Consider the following 19,838-nt stretch of genomic DNA (forward strand, 5'->3'; position numbering starts at 1 on the left):
AATCCACCGCCTCAAAACATAACACATGCAACACATACTTCAATAAATCAGTGTGTCAAACAATCACAGCCCTTAAGGCCAAACACCATGCCTGATACACTAGTAATAGGTGACTCTATAGTCAGACACACTGACGTTCCGCTTACCAGGCTGAACAAGGAGAGGGTAATGGTGAGCTGCCTATCAGGAGCTAGGATCCGCCACATAACACACGCACTCAGGTCACTCCAAAGCAAGTACAAATATGACTCAGTCATTGTCCATGCCGGTGTGAATGACCTGAGATGTACCTCCCTGGACTACATGAAAAGAGACATAGAGGAGCTCTCTGATTATGTAGCCCAGGCTGGTATGACCCTGACCCTGAGCAGCATCTTGCCCTCACCAAGAATGATGCCACAATACAAAGACAAGATGATCAGCTTTAATAATTGGCTCAATTACTGGTGTCATTCTAGGGGGATCCAATGTCTGTCTGCTTGGGATGACATGCTGGACAAGCCACGCTGCTTCGCAAGGGACGACTTGCATCTGTCACCACTGGGCTTCCGGATATTGGCTAAGGCTCTTGCCACCCCCATAGTGCCTTTTTTAGGCAAGGCTCAAAAGACAAACCCACCTCCTTAGAAAACAAAAATGGAAAAAAATTAAGGGTAATGCTGCTCAACGCCAGAAGTCCAAATCTCAAGATGCAGGCTCTCGAAGCACTCCTCAGTATGGAAAACATTGATGTCTGTGCAATAACTGAAACCTGGTTCAAGGCTGCTGAGAGCACCCCAGCGCTACCAGGCTATACCTTGTATCATGCTTTTTGGCCCCAAAACTCGGGCCAAACCAAAAAGGGAGGGGGAGTGTCCATATTCATCAAGGACACCCACACCTCCAGGTTAGTGGCAACACATGAAGCATCAGAGACCATCAGGTGCAACTAACCGTAGGCAAAACTGCTATACAACTGGTAGCATGCAACAGACCACCCTCCCAATCTCAGGAACCCCATTCAGCCTTCCTGAAAACATTGGAGGATATGAATGTCTCACCAAACACCATCATATTGGGAGACTTCAACTACCCTAACATAGACTGGGTGCATTATTCTAGCCCTAACACCCTAGCCTAAAGGTTCCTGGAATTCATAAATTCAAATGCAATGGAACAGCTAGTCACCTCTCCCACAAGGGGAGATAATATACTAGACCTGATCATCACAAACATGGGGACAAAGTGCTCCACATGGGAAGTATACCCCTCACTAGTGAGATCTGACCACAAACTAATCACCCTGGATATACATATCCCACCTCCACCCCCAACACAAAATACTACAGTGAAAAACTTCTCAAAAGCCGACTTTACACTTCTTAAGACTGAGATGGTATCCTTTAAGCCCACTGGACCAGTGGAAACCACATCCCACAAATGCTTTCTATGGACATCTCCAAGAATGCATGGATCATGCAATCCCAAATAAAACCAAGACCCTCTCCACCAAGGGCAGGCGTCCTGTCTGGTGGACCCCAGCCATAAACAAATTGTATAACAAAAGAAGGAAGCTACTGCACGACAGAGCAAAATCCCATAAAGAGAAGGCATCTCTGATCAGCACTAGTAGAAAGCTACGTTCTCTCATAAAAACATCCAAGGCCAACTTTGAGAGAAAAATCGCTATGGACACTAAAGATAACCACAAGGCCTTCTTCTGCTATGTTAGAAACCTGGGCGGAAACCCTCAGATATGCTCAGAGTTAGTTCACAATGACAAAAAATACACTGAACCCACAGATATTGCCAACATTCTGGCAGACAGGTTCAGTGCAAATTTCTCCCCTCCCTCACCCCCAAAAGAAGAAATACTTATCCCAGCTGAATGTAACCTCCCTGTCATCTCAGATATCCAGGTGAGAACCGCCCTCAGCAAAGCTAGAAACACAGCATCAATGGGACCTGACAGTATCCCGGGTTGCGTGCTACGTGAACTCCAAGAGGAGCTAAACCCGCACATAAAAATGCTATTTAACCTTAGCCTTACTACAGGATATGTACCTGAACACTGGCGTACAGCAACAGTGGTCCCACTCCACAAAGGAGGCACTTCTACAGACCCTGGTAACTACCGCCCCATAAGCTTAACCAGCCTGGTCTGCAAAGCTATGGAAAGAATCATTATGGAACTCATAAACAGAGACATTGGGGACCTACAGACACTTGATCCCACCCAGTTCGGCTTTGTAAAGAGCAGATCCTGCCTTTTGAACCTGGTTAACTTTTTCTAAACAGTCACTAGAGCCATTGACGAGGGCAAAGCAGTCCATACAGCCTACCTGGACTTGGCTAAAGCTTTCGACACAATACCCCACTCAGGCATCATAGACAAGCTCAACAGCTTAAATGTAAATCCATATGTCACAAGATGGGTTGCAAACTGGCTAAAGGATAGAACCCATAAAGTCAAAATCGCTGGAGCCATGTCAGACTCAAAGCCAGTCACAAGTGGTGTCCCACAGGGCTCTGTCCTGGGACCCCTCTTGTTTGGCATTTATTTCTCAGATATGAAAGCAAACATGGGAGGGTTGTGGCTGACAAAGTTCGCAGATGACTGCAAACTAGGCGCCATAGTCGATACACCAGCTGACACATACATCCTACAGAAAGGCCTCACTGAAACGGACAACTGGTGCCGGAGTCATGGCCTTAAACTAAATGCCAAAAAATGTATAGTCATCCCCTTTGGGAAAAACAAAGTACCCACAAATTATCACATAGACAGTAACCCACTGAGTACAGAAAAAGTAATCAGAGACCTGGGGACCCAAGTCGATAGTGACCTCTCATTTGACACCCACATTGCCAAAGTGGTTAGAAAGACTTTCTACCTTGCCCACCTTATCATGAAGGGATTCACATCCAGATCAAAGGAGGTCATTGTACCCCTATACTCCTCCCTTATCAGGCCCATGATTGAGTACAATGCCCCATTTGGTATGTACCTCACCCGGCACTTGCAGCAGCTGGAAAGACCTCAAAAGTACCTCACCAAGAGGATCAAGGGTCTCCAACATATGTCATATGCTACCAGACTAAAGAAACTCCAGCTCTATTCAGTAGCATACCGCCTACTCAGAGGTGATCTGTGCCTGATGTACAAGGCCATGTCCAATCAAGAATTAATGAACATGCTCCACCTCAAAAAATCCAAATCCATCAGGACCACGAGAGCTAAAGATTTAAACCTCAGCACAAATATGAATAGGACATGCTGGAGGGACAGATTCATAACCCAGAGGCTTCCCATACTCTGGAACAGAATCCCAGTTCATGTTAGGCAGAGCCCCTCACTGACTCTCTTCAAGAGAAATCTTGACGAGTGGATGGGAGATCGTAGGTTTACCCCGGGGGTCATCTCTGTGTCACTACTAGACAGAGGCACAGTAAACTAATTCTATTATGTAAGGGGGTCTTCACTGTGTCACTACTAGACAGAGGCACAGTATTCTAAATCTATTTCTGTACACTTTTGTACCATTACATGGGGTGGCGAAAGCCACATCACTATAGCTAGGCTTATAAATGCCCCAGGGCAGATAGCCTAGTACTAAACTATGAAACTATAAACCGAACATATTAGTCATAGGAGACTCCATTGTGAGACACACGGATGTGCTTCTCACCAGGCTGGATAAGGAGAGAGTCATGGCTAGTTGTTTGTCAGGTGCCGGAATCTGCCATATCACACATGCACTCAAGTCCCTCAATAACAGGTACTCTTATGACTCTGTCATAGTCCATGTTGGTGTGAACAACTTGAGACATACCTCCCTTGACTATATGAAGAAAGACATGATTGAGCTTGCTGAATATGTGCCCAGGCAGGTATGTTTCTAGCCTTAAGCGGTATTCTACCATCACCCAGAATGATGCCTCAATACAAACAGAAAATGATTGACTTAAACAATTGGTGTTATTCTAGGCAGATCCAGTACCTGACAGCCTGGGAAGATATGATCGACAGACCACAATACTTTGCTAGAGATGGCCTGCATCTGTCTCACTTGGGCTCCAGACTTCTGGCAAAGGCCCTTGCCTTCCCCATAGTGCCTTTTTTAGAAAAGGTCATGAGGTCGATACTACCAACATAAAGATTTCAACATAATGCAAATGAAAGGTCATGCTGCTAAATGCTAGAAGTCTAGACATGAAACTGCACTCATTGCAACCATTCTTAACCCTGGAAGATGCTGACATTTGTGCAGTCACAGAAACCTGGTTCAAAGCTGCAGAGAGTATCCCAGCCTTACCTGGTTACTCATCCTGTCATACATTCAGACCCCAAACTGTGGGTAGCTGGTCAAACAGTATGATGCACATGAGGTACTCCAGGCACAGTTAACCATTGACAAGACCCCTATTCAAATTATAGCTAGCTATAGGCCCTCAAATTTGACTCAAGATGCCCAGTCAACCTATCGGGACCTCTTTGAATCTATTAAGATTCAACCCTTTAACTGATCCTGGGTGACTTTAACTACCTAACCATAGACTGGAAAAACTACTCATGCCAGAACACAAATGCCCAGAGATTCCTCGATTTTATCAGTGCAAATGCCTTGGTACAGCTAGTTGATACCCCCACAAGAGGTGATAATATCTTGGACTTGGTATTAACCAACGTGAGTAATCACTGCATCACCCCTAGAGTATCATCATCCCTGGTAAGATCTGACCATAAAGCGAACACCTTCGAAGTCACCATCTCCCCTGACCCCCCCCCCCCCATAGCTAGGGTCAAACAAAAAAACTTCTTTAGAACTGATTACAACCTCCTGAGGGATGGTATAAACAGCTTCACAGCCCCCTCCCCCCTCTGTAGAAACTGGCACCATTGTCCAAATCTACACCAAAGTAATATACAAGCATTTATATAGATGCATGAAATCAGGAATACCTGAAAGGACAATATCATCCGCAAGGAAGAGTAAACCTGTCTGGTGGACATCTGCAATAAATAAGCTATATAACAGAAAGAAAAAAATTGCTGCCAGGACCAAGAAGGAGCAGGTGCCCAATTGGAAGCAATCTCTCCTTATCCTGAACAAGCAAATAAGAGCACTAGTGAAATCCTCTAAAGCAAACTTCGAGTCCAAATTGTCCACAATCATAAGGCCATCTTCACATATGTCCGTAATCTCAAAGGAAGCACCCGGATCTGTTCAGATCTGGTGGTCAAGGACACTACATACACAAATGCTGTAGATATAGCCAACCTACTGGCTGACAGATTCAGTGAAAACGTCACCCCTCTGTCCCCCCATCAGTAAATCAGGACATCCCCAGTACCTGCCCCCCTCCCCTTATCTCTAGGGAACAGGTCATCACTGCCCTCTCAAAGGAAAAAAATACAGCCTCCGTGGGACTCAATACATCCCATGCTGCATCCTGTATGAACTCAGGCATGAACTTGCAGCACCATTAGGCACCCTATTCAACCAAAGCCAGAGTACTGGCTTTGTCTCAGCTGAGTGGAGGACAGCCACTGTCATCCCTTTAGACAAAGGTGGAGCGTCCGCCGATCCGGGAAATTATAGACCCATCAGCTTAACTAGCCTGATCTGCAAGACCATCAAACAGATTATCATGGATCCAATTAACAGGGACATTGGCAACCTCCAAACACTTGACCCCACACAGTTTGGCTTTGTCAAGGGGAGGTCATGTCTGTTAAATCTAGTCAACTTCTTTGAGACAGTCACCAAAGCCATAGATGAGAGAAAGATGGTGCACACCTCCTACCTTAACCTGGCCAAAGCCTTCAACACTCTTCCCCACTCTGGCATAATAGATAAACGCTCTCAACTAAGCATCAATGTTACCAGATGGGTAGCAAAGTGGCTCACTGATAGAACCCACCCAGTCAAAATAGGGGAAGCCACCTCAAGCAGTAGACCTGTAATGAGTGGCGTACCACTTAGGATTGGTTTTGGGGTCTCTGTTATTCAGGATATACTTCTCTGAGGTGCAGGCCAAAACCAGTGGGCTATGGCTGACCAAGTTTGCAGATGACTGCAAGCTGGGTGTGGTCATCAATTCCCCAAGTGATGTGGATGTCCTCCAAGAGGGTCTCACCCAAACAAATGACTGGTGCCAGAAACATGGCCTCAAGCTGAATGCCAAAAAATGCATCATCATCCCCTTTGGGGAGAGTGATGTCCCCACATATTATCACATTAATAACAGTGTCCTAAGCATGCAATCAGTCGTGAGGGATTTGGGCACCCAGGTTGATAGCAACCTGCCTTTTGACCACCATGTTGCTTCTGTTGTATGGAAAGCTTTCTACATGGCCCACCTCATAAGTAAGGGTATCTCACCCAGGGACAAGGAGGTCATAAATCCCTGTATTTTTCCCTTATAAGGCCAATTATTGAGTACAATGCCCCCTTTGGCATGAACCTCACAAAGCACATGCAGCAGCTGGAGAGACCATAGTGATTCCTCAACTGAAGAATCCAGGACCTCAAACATCTACCCTACACAGATAGGCTAAAGGTCCTGTTCCTCTACTCAGTTTTATACAGACTCCTCAGAGGTGACCTCTGTTTGGCATACAAAGCAATCTCAGACCCCGCCTTGATGGGACTGCTGCATATCCGCAAGTCAAGCTCTACTTGAGTAACCCACACAAGTGACCTCAACCTAGACTGTGACATCAGTAGGACTTGTTGGCAGGACAGATTTGTGTCCCAGAGATTTTCCCATCTGTGGAATAGACTCTCTCTCCACGTCAAGCAGACTACCTCATTGTCCCTTTTTAAGCACAACCTGGATAACTGGATGGGAAACAGAAAATACACCCCTGGGGCTTTGGGTGCTGACTTATCTAAAATGGGCTAAACTCTTGGCTAGGCTTGTAAGGGCCTCAGGGCCAATAGCGTAGTAACTTCCTATGATCCTGTATGTCCCCCAATGATGTTGACATACTCCAAAAAGGGCTTGCACAGACAAATGATTGATGCCAAAGGCACAGACTTAAACTAAGTGCAAAAAATGTGTTGTCATCCCTTTTGGCAAAGGAGAAGTCCATGCACATTACAATATTAACAGTACCCCCCCCTTACCTCAAACCCTGTGGTGAGAGATTTGGGAACACAGGTTGACAGCAACCTTCACTTCGATCACTATGTATTCACAGTGGTAAGGATGGCCTACTACATTGCACATCTCATAAGTAAGGTCATCACATCCAGAACTAAGGATGTTATAACTCCTCTGTACTCATTTCTCATCAGATCACTAATAGAGTACAATGCTCCCTTTTGTATGTACCTTACCAGACATGTGCAGCAGCTGGAGAGACCTTAGAGGTTTCTCACCAAGAAAATTCAGGGCCTTCAACACATGACCTACATGGACAGACTGAAGGCCCTGTCACTATACTCTATCTTATAGTCTGCTGAGAGGCAACTTATGCCTGGCCTACAGAACAGTCTTGGACCCTACCCTAATGGAAATGCTGCATATCCACAAGTCAAATGGGACAACATCACTCGCTTGCTCTAGGGATCTTAACCTAGCCTGCAACATTAACAGGACATGCTGGAGAGGCATATATGTCTCCTAGAGATTGCCAGTCCTCTGGAACAAACTCCCAATTCATGTAAAGCAGAGGTCTTCAATTATCCTATTTAAGCATAACTTAGACATCTGGATGGGAGACCATAAATTTACCCTGGGGGTGTCACCTATGTCCCTCTTGGATAAGGCCAGTTGGTGCTAATCATAGACTCTTGCTGCAAATATAGACCATACAACTTGGTCAATAAGGGAACAAGGGTATAACATGGATAAACTTGTAAAGGCCCTAGGGGTAATAGCCTAGTACCCTCCTATGAACCAATTCATGGTGATAGAAAAGAATATCTCTTTGCACATATAGAAATACAAACAGCTCTAGGAAACCTGTTATATCCTGTGGCTGTAATCCTGACTCATGGTGCAATACTAGAAAAACATTTCTCCTGTTTTAAAACTTTATGGAAAATGTGATAGGAAGGAAAATTCATGGAGTGAGTTGATACACTTAATAAGGAAGAAGTAGAATAGCAACATGATATACTTTTTCAGCATAGAAATTGAGGGACAATCTAGTGACACTCGTGGAAATCCAGGATAATTCACAGGAAAAGAAATTTGTTACAAAAGCTGAAAAATAGGCTATAATTTGGCTGTAGTTATTCAGTAAGACAGATATGAATGTTACCATATAAAGAGAAGAAAATTAAAAAAGCAGTGAACTGAGGACCTTCTGAATAAAATGAGCACAGAAGGGAATGCATATGACCTTTACCAAAGCCACAGTCTTTATAACCCCTGACAGTCTGTTTTGGTTCTCAGTGTTACCAGTCAGTCCAAAGATCTCCAGCCACCTTTCAGAAACTGATGGATACAATATTAAATCCCAGTTTAGTGTATGTTGCTGTATACCTAAATGAAGTGGTCATTTCTTGAGAAGAGTAGGAGTCTCTCTCATTCAACTCTTACAGCAAAAAACAAGGACAAAGCCAAACAAAAAATATTTTAACTATTGCTCTTTTATGATTAGAAACATGGTAGAATAACAGGGTTTTGCACTAGAATGCATTTTATGAAGTCTAAACATAAAAATGCCATTATTGACTGAATGCAGCAGTTGATAGCCCAGAAAAACATGGATTTTACATGGAACAGAGCAAAAATATGAGACACATATCTCTCAACTTCTTTGCGCAACAACAGTTTTTAAATATTACACTAGTCCACTCAAAAAGTTAAAGGAATAATAAGTTTTGTACCAATCTGCATTCTGAAAGATAAAGTATAAAACCTTAACATCTAGCTTTATTGACTGACTGTAATTATCAGTGATTTACCAGAAAATCAAAAACCTTTCAACATATAAGGCAGATGCTTGAGAAAAATTAGGGATGTTCTGCAAAATCATAGACAGATCAGTTTGATGATATGGTGAAACACTATCAGGAACATTACCCCCCCCCCCCCCCCCACACACACACACAAAAAAAAAAAAAGAAAAATGAAATTACCTTGCCCATTGCAGGACTCCATTCTCTACCTGCTAAACTCTTTCACAGGCATTCAGACTTATGTGCAATACGCATCCAAGTGCCGCATTCAGACAGAGGTGAAAAAATATGTTATTGGTATTTCCTTATGCTTGGATGACAAATTCTTTCAAACTTGCAATGCTGCACATGTTTGAACAGAGTTTGACTCTCAAGTATAAGAAAATACTAGCAGCAATGTTTGAATGCTTTTTCTTTTAACTAACACGTGTAAAATTACTGGTAAGTTAAACTGAGTTAGCAGTGCTGAAGGTATTGAAAGAAAGGCTAATTGTAGCGGGATGAGCAAGAGTGCAGCATGCTGGATAGGCAGCCTCTTGGAGCAGTGGGCCATGAGCAGCAACCCATTTCACCCCTATTATAATCTACAGTTGACAGGATATATAGCTACAGGCATGCTACCAATTTTCTAGACACACAGATCTATGGAGAGAGGTCATCACAGAGTTGCCTGGTAAATGGCAGGGCTTACCACTCTGTGGTGTGAATGCTGGCTTTAGGTCATGGTCACTGCTGATGAGACATCCTGACCTCATGTACAAAATAGAAAGAGAGGGGTTGATGCTGATTGCCCTAATTATATACCCACAAAGTTTAAACTAAAATATATATACATGTTTATATGTATAATAGCATAACAACATATTGTGTAGTACTTTGAACCTGGGCTTATATGTTGTGAAGATTGTGCTTTGTTTCTCATCTTAGGTGCTAGATACATCTGTCCTTTGTCTTTTTAGCTAGGCATGTAAGCTTGTCTGCTAAACAGTGACTTTTTATTATTATCTAAATATCACAGTCAGTACATATATTTCTGCCTACGTGGTATAAATACATTTAGACAGAATATTTCTCATTTCTTACTGTCAGATTTGTACCAACTGTTTAAGGAAGTGTAAAATAGCTTGGCTAAACATTTTCAACTTTTTTTTGTTTGTTTTAATTTTTAACTTCAAGATGCATAGAAATATTGCAAGGCTTGAAGCAGAAATGAAAGGACTTCAGGATACAGCAGCTCTTTTTGAAGTGAATGTGCCAGAGTATAAGCAGTTGAAGCAGTGCCGTTCTGATATCATCCTACTGAAAGCAGTTTGGGATATGGTCTTTTTTGTCAGGGTAAGCTTGTATTATAATAATTATTGTGTTCTTCATATTAATTAAACTCCATTTTAACTTTTACATAATCTGTATGGTTTTATTTTAGGGAAGTAGTCATAGTTTCTCTCTGAGCTACTGTTTACTGTATTGCAAATAAGATAGCTAACTGTCTAAAAACAGACACATATTACTACAATTATTTTGAATTGTGTGGATAGAGTAATAATTGTCCAGAACTTGGATATAGAAAGCTCTCTTCCACAAGAATATATTCTCATGGTTTATTGTTACAGTGCAAGTTTGTACAGTTGCAGTGCCAAGTGGGATAAGTTGATCCTTCCAATAAAAACGGTGTTTGGGATTGCCTGATTTGAAGGGGTAATTTAGAGCTATGCAGTTGAGGCTCCAGTATATACCACAGGCAGAAAGCTATAATTCAAAATAGAAAGGGATGATGATGAAACAGGGAAAACTCAAAAAAATCAGGAGAGACTGAGATTTTGGATGCAGATCCTTTAAGGATAATAACAATAACCATATAGAATGTTATAGTCATAAAGAAGTAGAAAGTATTCTAAGAAACAACCCAACACAAGAATGGAGAAATGAGATTCTACCAATGAGAATGACTGCAATTAGGAGTATAGAGAATAAGCAGGAGGTTGCTGGAATTTGACAGAGAACCAAGGTACTGGGAGCAAATAATTAGAAAGGGAAAAGTAATAGAATGGGAAGAGGCCATGAATTAATTTAGACTGCAGGCTAGAGATTGCCTTCCCTATTAAGGATTGATATCAGAGTACAGGCAAAGAGAAAGGAATTGGAGGATCCTAAGTGAAAGACCAACACTGGATTTTTAGTTGAATCTACACCAGAAATTGCTATTAAAAAAGGGATAATTAGTAGGGCATATAAAATATTGCATGGTAACTATGGAAATCCAAAGAGGTTAGAAAGGATTCTGTAGAGAGGTTGGATAAGCAATTCACAAAGAAACAGTGGAAGGATGCATGGCTCTCAAATATGCAACAAAGTCTAGAAGATTTAAAATCTTTGTGGAAGTGTTTTCATAGGTATAGTATGCACCAAGTAGACGCCAAATAATTTTTCCTCAGGTAGATTGCAAATGTTGGAGGTGTGCTGGGGAAGAAAGTGATAACTGGGAACATATTTTTGGGAGTTATATGAGTTGACAGCCTTTAAAAATTCCCTGCAGACTACTCTGTAAAAAATACTTAGTGAGCAAATTGGTGTAACTAAGGAAATTATTTTTTTAAGTTGTGATACAGAATCAGAATTGCTTTCACATAGTAAGGCCTTGCTCAGTTTAATTCTGGTGGCTGCTGTGAAGATTGGGTGAAGATAGATGAAGGCTGCCAGCCTAGCCAGATAGAATTTTGGAGATAATTCTGTCATCTGTAAATATTAATGTAAACCATAGGCTTGTTGTCTTAAATGGTAAAAATAGTGTTACATGTGGAACTGGAAAAAATGTAACAACAGTTACTGACCAAGTAAAGCATGTTGTGACCCTTTGATGTCGAAACACGGCTCCGGCTGGTCTAGATGAAGGAATTCTTACTATTGTTTTAAGGCCAGAGTTAATGGCCAGAATTGCATGCATAAATGTCCTTAATGGCTTTGCTTCCTGACTTGGTGTGAACTTACTAAAGAATGTAGCCTGTTAGCCTGGGAACCCCAGGAAAGTGTGAAGAATGATGTAATGTGAATCAGGACTGTAATATCAATTTAAACAGAGAGAATCAGAGAGCATTAAGCATTTTGTCTTGACCATCTAACTCTCCAGTGATGTCTTGCTCTATATGTAAGTTTATTTTAGATTTGTGTTTTCTCTTAGAAATAGCTAGAAACTAGAAATATTAGACTAAGTGTTTTTCTGTGATGTCAGAACTGTACTACTGAATTATTTTAAGTATTTCTCTGTGATCTCTGAACTCTTGATTAGCACTGTGTAGTAAAAAGCATTGTCTTGTGTTTTGACTATTTGTTATTAAATATTTTTAAACCCTTTTAACTGTGGCTGTTTTTGTAGAGATAATTTAAGCTCTTTAAAGTACTTACATGCCATTGGTAAAATTGTACAAAGCCACTTCAATAGTGTTAGCCCTGGGCTATACTGCCAATTGGATAATAATATTGCACAGTAATAATTAGACACCCTTTTAAGGGCCTTTGAGTAGCTGTTAAATATTAGTGGGTGGTGGCAGCTGGTACTACTGTATAAGTTTGGGAAAAAGGGGCACAGCTGGAAAACCTGTGGTAGCCTTCCCCAAGAATGTCTGTGTGGTTGTATAAACTCTTCTCAAAGTGTGTGTGTGTGTGTGTGTGTGTGTGTGTGTGTGTGTGTGTGTGTGTGTGTCAGCTACTTGGGCAGGGACACGAAGCACTGGTTGGACAGAGAGGGTGCTGGAGGTTTTAGTTGGCTCTCTAGGCTGAGATCTGGACCCTATACCTGTGCCAGTGGGGAGTTTTATTGGGGACCTGGAGGGCAAGGGAGTGGCCAGCCCCAGACTGACTGTGATCTCCATGTGCCCTTAAGGGAAATTGCACTTTACTGTGTCTATTTGTTATCTTTCCTCCTGTATGAGATGCCACTCACTGGTGTTAGTGGTGAGGATTGAGGCTCCTTGATTGCTGGGCCAGGGCATGGGCATCACAGCTGCCAAAACCAGTTATTAGAAAATGGACATCACAGCTAAAACAACCGTACTAGAAGTAGTGAATATAGTAACAGAGATGAAAGAACTGGGAGTAGCTGTTGTGTCTTTTGGCTTTTCCCGGTTAGGGGTCGCCACAGTGGAACTCCAGTCTGCTAATGATTGGTAGCTGATTTTTACGTGCCGAGTTACCAGCCCTGATGCACAACCTTCAACGAAGGTACACCCATTCATGCATGTCTCCACACAGATGACGCTCTAGCTGAGAATCGAACCGGACAGCGACTTATTGTGAGACGACAATGCTACCGCAGCACCACCACCACTGATAAAAGAACTTAGGATCTTTAGAAAAGGGTGGAAGCAGATTGCATAGAAAAAAATGGGAATCATGGGAACAATGTAAACAGAATAATATTTTGGAGGAGTAATGAGGTTTAAAACAAGAAGGGAAGCGAATGAGCTATGTAATGTTTGATTGACAATGACTGCAGACAAGATTTTAAGTGATGTATAATGTTTGCAGCTGAAAATATGTTGATATGGTTTGTTTTCATTTATATACAGGTATGATTGCCTATGTTATGAGTTTAAATAAATATATATATATATATATATATATATATATATATATATATATACATACATACCTCTCAACTGTACCAAATTCCTCAGTATTTACTGTTTTTGAGGTATAAATAATAGGGTGCCACAAATTCCTGAGTGGCTTCCTTTCAATCCCAATTTTTTTATTTTAATTTTTATATCTACATGAGGCAATGAGAACAAAAGTGAACGTTCATCTAAAAAGTAGATGAACAACTCTGAATGTAACTGGATGGCAACAGCTATTATCAAATGAATGTCTTTGGAATATGTGCCCCCCTGAATAAGACACTGATGCCTCATGCTTGGTACTGGAAGTGCATGGCCCTGGGTTTGTGTGCTAGTTAAGAGCTTTGCATATGTTGAAGAAACCACAACCAGCGAACCAACAAAACAATTGTGCAGAGTTGATTGAGCATAATGCCATGGTAAATCCACATCAATACAGTACTTAAAATAAATACAATATTCCATTGTGATAAAAAACCAGCAAATTTATTGTAGGAACAAGATGTACAAAAATTTAAGACCACAAATGCCCTTTTCAGACACATATACTAAATAAGGACTACAGTTTTGCTTTGCAGTTATGGAGCAGCTAACACAAGATAAAAAGGGTTTTATTATAGACAAATATCTTAATAAATGTGAATAAAAATGTCAAATTTTAGTTAATGCAATGTGTTTCAGGTTTGAATGATTCAATGGCTATTAATTCTGTTTTAAGGTTGAAATACTATGACGCTGCATAGTTCATTGTTATTTCTATTTTTATCGTTCTGTATGGTTTTACCTTGCAATCAATTTTAATTGGTAGGTTGGGTGTTACAGTGTATCATGTGATTTTAATTATGCATAAAAGAAGTGTCATTAATAACAGATATAGCTCTGAGGAAGTTCTATGTGATGTACGTAACAAAAGCGCTAAAGTTGTTCTAATAAATTTTGAGTTTGGAATACTGTTGGCTCCTTCTTGATACCACAGAATTTATCAGTTTATTGTAGGGACAAAGTTTAGCTTTCAGTGTGTTTTTGTAGTCCATTTAAATAAGTTAATGTATGGCTTAATGTACTTTGTGGCCTTGGCTGGCTTTTTTATTTAAACATGGAATATTGCCTGTACAAATCACTCTGATGAAGTCCCTGAACTTTTGAGGACAAAACTCTAAGGTTTGTATCATCTTTTATTGTTCTTATAATACATGTGCTGTTTTTTTTTTATCATGGTGGAACATTGTACTAATTTTAAGTACCATACTGAGGTGGATTTACAGTGGCTTTACACTCGATAAGCTCTGCACAGTTGTTTTGTTAGTTTGTTAGCTTTGCGTATGTGTTTGCAATCTGGCTGCTGGAGATGTGGCTAAGTTAGACTATTTTGTAGAGTATAAACTGCATCATGGAGGGGAGCAGGAGGTAAGGAACCTGCAGGTATTATTCCTGTTTAGAAAGTAGCACTGGAAGTTGAAAGATTGCTAGTACATTTAGTCAAAAGTATTATTGGCTTGTGAACTGCAGATTGATGGTGGTAATTCTACAGAAACAGTGGAATTTGTCAGTACAGTACTTTTGTGAGGTATACTTGCAAGGGCAGCTAGCCCAGTACTTGCCCATGAACCTATTGAACAAAATGCTGTTACGATGCAAGCTGGTCAGATAGTATGATTTGATTTTTATGGATGAATTTGTACAGTAAAGCACACTTATACTATCGATTGCACTGTGGTTGAGTCTGATTTTATGTTAATTTTGGCTGCTTTTGATTTCAGCTGAGATTTGTAGTTTTGAGGGGAAGTATGGTGGTTTCAGAGTTTGGATGAACATGACCATTTTGATCCTACTCTTGGGTGATAGAGAGTCATTCTGTTCCAGATTTACATATGGTATTTGGTAATTAACATTTAATTTTGTTCCCTCACGGAACGTAATTGTTTAGAATAATGTTTTAGGCATATAGTGGAGTATATGTTTTTGTGCAGTACCATAATATTTATTACGGCAATGGGGTGATTTTCTGTTAGCTGAAGTGTGAGATGACAGAATATTTCAGTTTCCAGGACTTTAGAATGAGGTCTTGTAAATAAAGGACAGCAAGTATGTGATTGGTGAGAGTGGGTGGTGCTATTGAATCTATAAAATGTGGACATTTTCTACATTTTCAGATTGATAGTTTAACTTATGGATACTGAGGCAATAAAAGACTTAAAAGAAAGTATAATATGAAGTAGGGTGTAAGATACTGAGGTGTGTTAAAGCATAACACAAGAATACAGTGCGGGAAGTAGACATTATTTATAAGCATTTCCCATTAAAGGCTTAGACCTCCCCCCATGCAAAACTGATCCTTCGAGTAAGATGCATACCTCTCAACTGTCCAGATTTTTGCTGACTATCCAGATTTTTCCCTTCATATGTTTGGCTTGTTCCTCATGCAATTTTGGTTTTCTGGAAAATAACTGAGGATGGAAGTCAGAAAATGATGACAGACATTTCATATTTCAAACCCTACAGAAAATTCATCCTAATGTAAAATCAGTTATTCTGTCAATTATTTAAGTTTGTAAGAGCAATAATTAAAAAAAAATGTCCCTATATTTGGGCTTTTGTCCCAGCCACTATTTATGGATTTGTCCAGATTTCTTGTTCTAAGAGGTTGAGAGTTATGCACATGCCTTTCAACCTCTCAGGGCAATAAATCTTGACAAAGCCAGAAAAAATGTGGGGACAAATGCCCAAAAATAGGGACCAATTGTAAACATTGCTCCTATAAACTTAGAAAGTTGCTGGAATGACAGCTTTTACATTATTGTGTATTTTCTGAAGGATATGAAACTCAAATATCTGTCATTATTTAGTATTATTTATGACTTCAATCCTCAATGATTTGCCAGAAAACAAATTTTATGAGGAATGGACCAAACATAAGAGGCAAAAGACAGAACAGGACATTTTAGTTTTATGCAAGTGCAAAGCTTTGTAAAAGTTAAAATGTTAATGTAAATAAACCCTGTTGTTCTTTTTATAGTTTGTTATTTTTGTTTGTTTTTCGGCTTGTATTTGAATGTTGATATCCCACAGTTCTGTTAGAGTGGGCTGAGTCATATTATTGTTATTCATGCAAATGTTATGTTAATTAGCATCCAGATTTTTGTCCAGTTGTACTTATTTTTCATGGAACTTTGTCCAGATTTTTGATATTTAAAGGTCGAGGTATATGTTTATATATATATATATATATATATATATATATATATATATATATATATATATATAATGTGTGTGTCACTAACTAATGCTTCATTTAGCTACATCTTAAGAATATGAGCATTTGCAGGCAAGGTTGACATTGTATCTGCTTCATGAATAATTTGAAAACTATGCATTATATCTAAGCTAAGATTCACTAAAATCTTTACCACTCGTACTATTTGCCCAAACATGGTTGGACAAGAGAGAAGACCTGCGACAGCTAGGCCTGATTGTTGAAGAAGGTGAGAGAGCAGCATTAAATCACAAGAAATGATGACAGTTGTTGTGACACCCTGACCTGATATAGAAAATGGGGGAAAAAAGGTGGTTGACAGTGATGATGATTTGTAAGTGGATGGGTCAAGAGTATCATAGTCAAGGGTTAAAAAGGTGAGATGTGTTGAAATGTAGATAGATTAGGGGAATATAGCTTAAATGTATACAAGAGAGTTGTAGCAAGCAGACTAGATAGAAATTAGGAGGACAGAATTTGTTAAAGGTAATACAGAGTGTTCAGTAGATATCAAGAAGGTTAGAAGATGTGATCTATATGAAAGTATTCACTAACTCTTAAAAATCTGATTTTTGAAGGTTTGTTTTTATAGTGCCTAATCACTTTTAGAGAGAAGGCACTTGATACTGATAAAGTTCTTCAGATGTAAAAAGAAAGATTTAACCACTACTGACACCTGATCTTGTAATGAAAATTAAAAAATAAATGCCACCCCAAAATTTGTGATCTACTAACCTTTGGGAAACTGTCTTTGGTGTGCATTGTGGAAGGCTCAAGTCAAGAGGAAGACGGAATTTACTCTGTAACTTGCACTATTAAAACCTTTGGCTTAGAAGCATTTACTTTCAGCCAGTTATATACATTCCAGTTCAGGATGTTTAGATAGCAAGCTTTGATAGCACCACTGACAGTTCCAAGGGAAGGCTCAAAAGAGAGGCGAAGCTGAGTATTATCACATAGCTGTGATATCTCTTGCATACTCTTCAACATGCAGATGAATCAACTCTCATCTGCTCATCTGATAGCCCACTACAACAATCCATGGCACAAGATGCCTTCAACTCAGTTAAACTGTTGCTGCATCAAAATAAACTTAATCCCCAAAAGGCTAAACTACTACTATTTTTTCCAAAGTTCCATGCCAATGCTAAAAGGAACTTCCACATTATCTTTCTAAACAATACAGCTATTGAAGTAGTTACCCATACCAAATTGCTTGGAGTCACCATAGATGACAACTTACAGTGATCTTGACATACAAAACTATATAAAAAATAATCAAAAGCTAGGTCTGCTATATAGAGCAAAAAATCCTTACTTATTGTTTTAGAATCAACCTAGCTAACTCTTATGTTTTACCCTCTGTTCTCTGTGGTTCACCTCTTTTGACTAACATAAAGATCACTGTTAAATCACAGCTGGAGCAATGCTATAATAAGATAGCTCGATTTGCAGCTAACCTGTCATATACCACTTATCATTACTTTGCATAAGGTGATGTCAACTGGCTAGAACTCCCACATCATGAAGCAGCCCATGCATAACTTTCTTGTAACCCGTAAAATAGTATATAACCCCTCTTCCTGCCCTTTTATCTCTTCACTACTTTATCACTGTCTCCCAGATTGCCCTCTGCACTCTCAAGACAAAAAAATTGCCTGAAATCTATAAACCAAAAAAAAGTATGCAACAAAGTCTATACGCACACTGCAGAGCCAAATTATCCCAAGTCAATCAGAACTATATTAAAGCTCCATGTATTTATGTCCTCTCTCAAAGAATTTCTCACTAATGCGTGGCTATGCCTATAAACCTCCCCTCTATGATTTACATCAAGAAACATTTTAGACTAGGCTTCTAATGCATTCATATATACTGATTGTCTTATTGTGCTTTATTGTATCCTATGTATTCCACTGTCAAATTGTATGTGTATATGCTTTTTTAATTACATCTATCCTACTGTTTTATTTGATGTTATTTAACTCTCTGGAGCTTTTCTCCCCAGGGCTCTGCTGAAAATTGGTATCTATTACCTAGTTGGACTATCTCAGTAAATAAATGTCAATAAATAAATAAATAAATGTCAAGTTCTCAGATTATGCCAACTGAATACAGAGTACAGGCCATTAATAACAAAGTTCCCAATACCAATCCTTGCAGAACCCCTTGGGATAACTGTGAAGCATCAGAATACTTTGTAGCATATACCAGTCTATAAGCCATACTAGAGACTGGTGTCTGCTACAAGGTAGACACCGGTCTCTAGGCACTACTAGTTAATTCAGAACTAAGTCAAGAATGAACTAGTCCATGAAAGTAGCACAGAGGCTGCAAGTAGAATATCATGGGCTACCACCTCAAACTCTGCAGGGAGTCTGAGTAGGATAAGGATGTAACATAATCTACAGTCTCTTAATCAGGAGTTCATCCATGATTTTTTGCCAGTACAATCTTCGTGCTGTTGTATTTCCTAAAACTGGACAGAAATCAGTATCCAGCAAGTTAGGGTAGGTCAGATGACTTTTTGACTATTTTGGCACTACTTTTTCTACAATGTTTCCCAAAACTGGGAGATTAAAGATGGGCCTGAATGTATACAGCATTGTGAGGTATAAAGTCAGTTTCTTATGGAATGGAATAACAAATTCCTGCTTGAAAGCATCTGGAACATTACCCAGACCAAATGAATACTCTGAAATTTATGTATTTACTTTTGTTTGCTGGAAAACTCCAACTCAGTAATAAAACCTCTTTTTTACAGAGGATCAGGGGAAAAAAAGCTCCAAGCAAAGGATAAAAAAAATGTAACATATATGCATACATACAAAGTTCATTGCAATGGCTAGAAGCAAACTGGAAAGTTTATATTATACAAAAAAAGAGGTAGCAGTAAATAGTTTAGAGGGGGCAGTGGAGAATAGTGGGAAAAAAGGACATTAGCTAAAAGGTGGTAGACATCATGAGAATAAAGATATCTGAGATGAATGTTAGTAACTGATGTTCGTTTTATAAAAAGTTTTGCATATGGTGAATAGATATTTGAAAGTCTGAGATAGAGGTGTATATGGGAATAGG

General features: G+C 39.8%; 1 protein-coding gene across 1 annotated transcript in view; it reads left to right on the plus strand.

Moving 5' to 3' along the window:
• LOC122805262 (dynein axonemal heavy chain 11-like) overlaps positions 1-19,838 on the plus strand; it is a 4,596,980-nt gene that overhangs the window by 1,157,982 nt on the left and 3,419,160 nt on the right. Inside the window, exon 18 of the mRNA XM_044075350.1 lies at positions 10,074-10,232. Within this exon, the coding sequence (XP_043931285.1) occupies positions 10,074-10,232 (159 nt within the window). The remainder of the gene's footprint in view (positions 1-10,073; positions 10,233-19,838) is intronic.

The sequence above is a fragment of the Protopterus annectens genome, chromosome 6.part1 (assembly GCF_019279795.1).
Source record: "Protopterus annectens isolate FY-2018-M chromosome 6.part1, PAN1.0, whole genome shotgun sequence".
Classification (NCBI taxonomy): Eukaryota; Metazoa; Chordata; order Ceratodontiformes; family Protopteridae; genus Protopterus; species Protopterus annectens.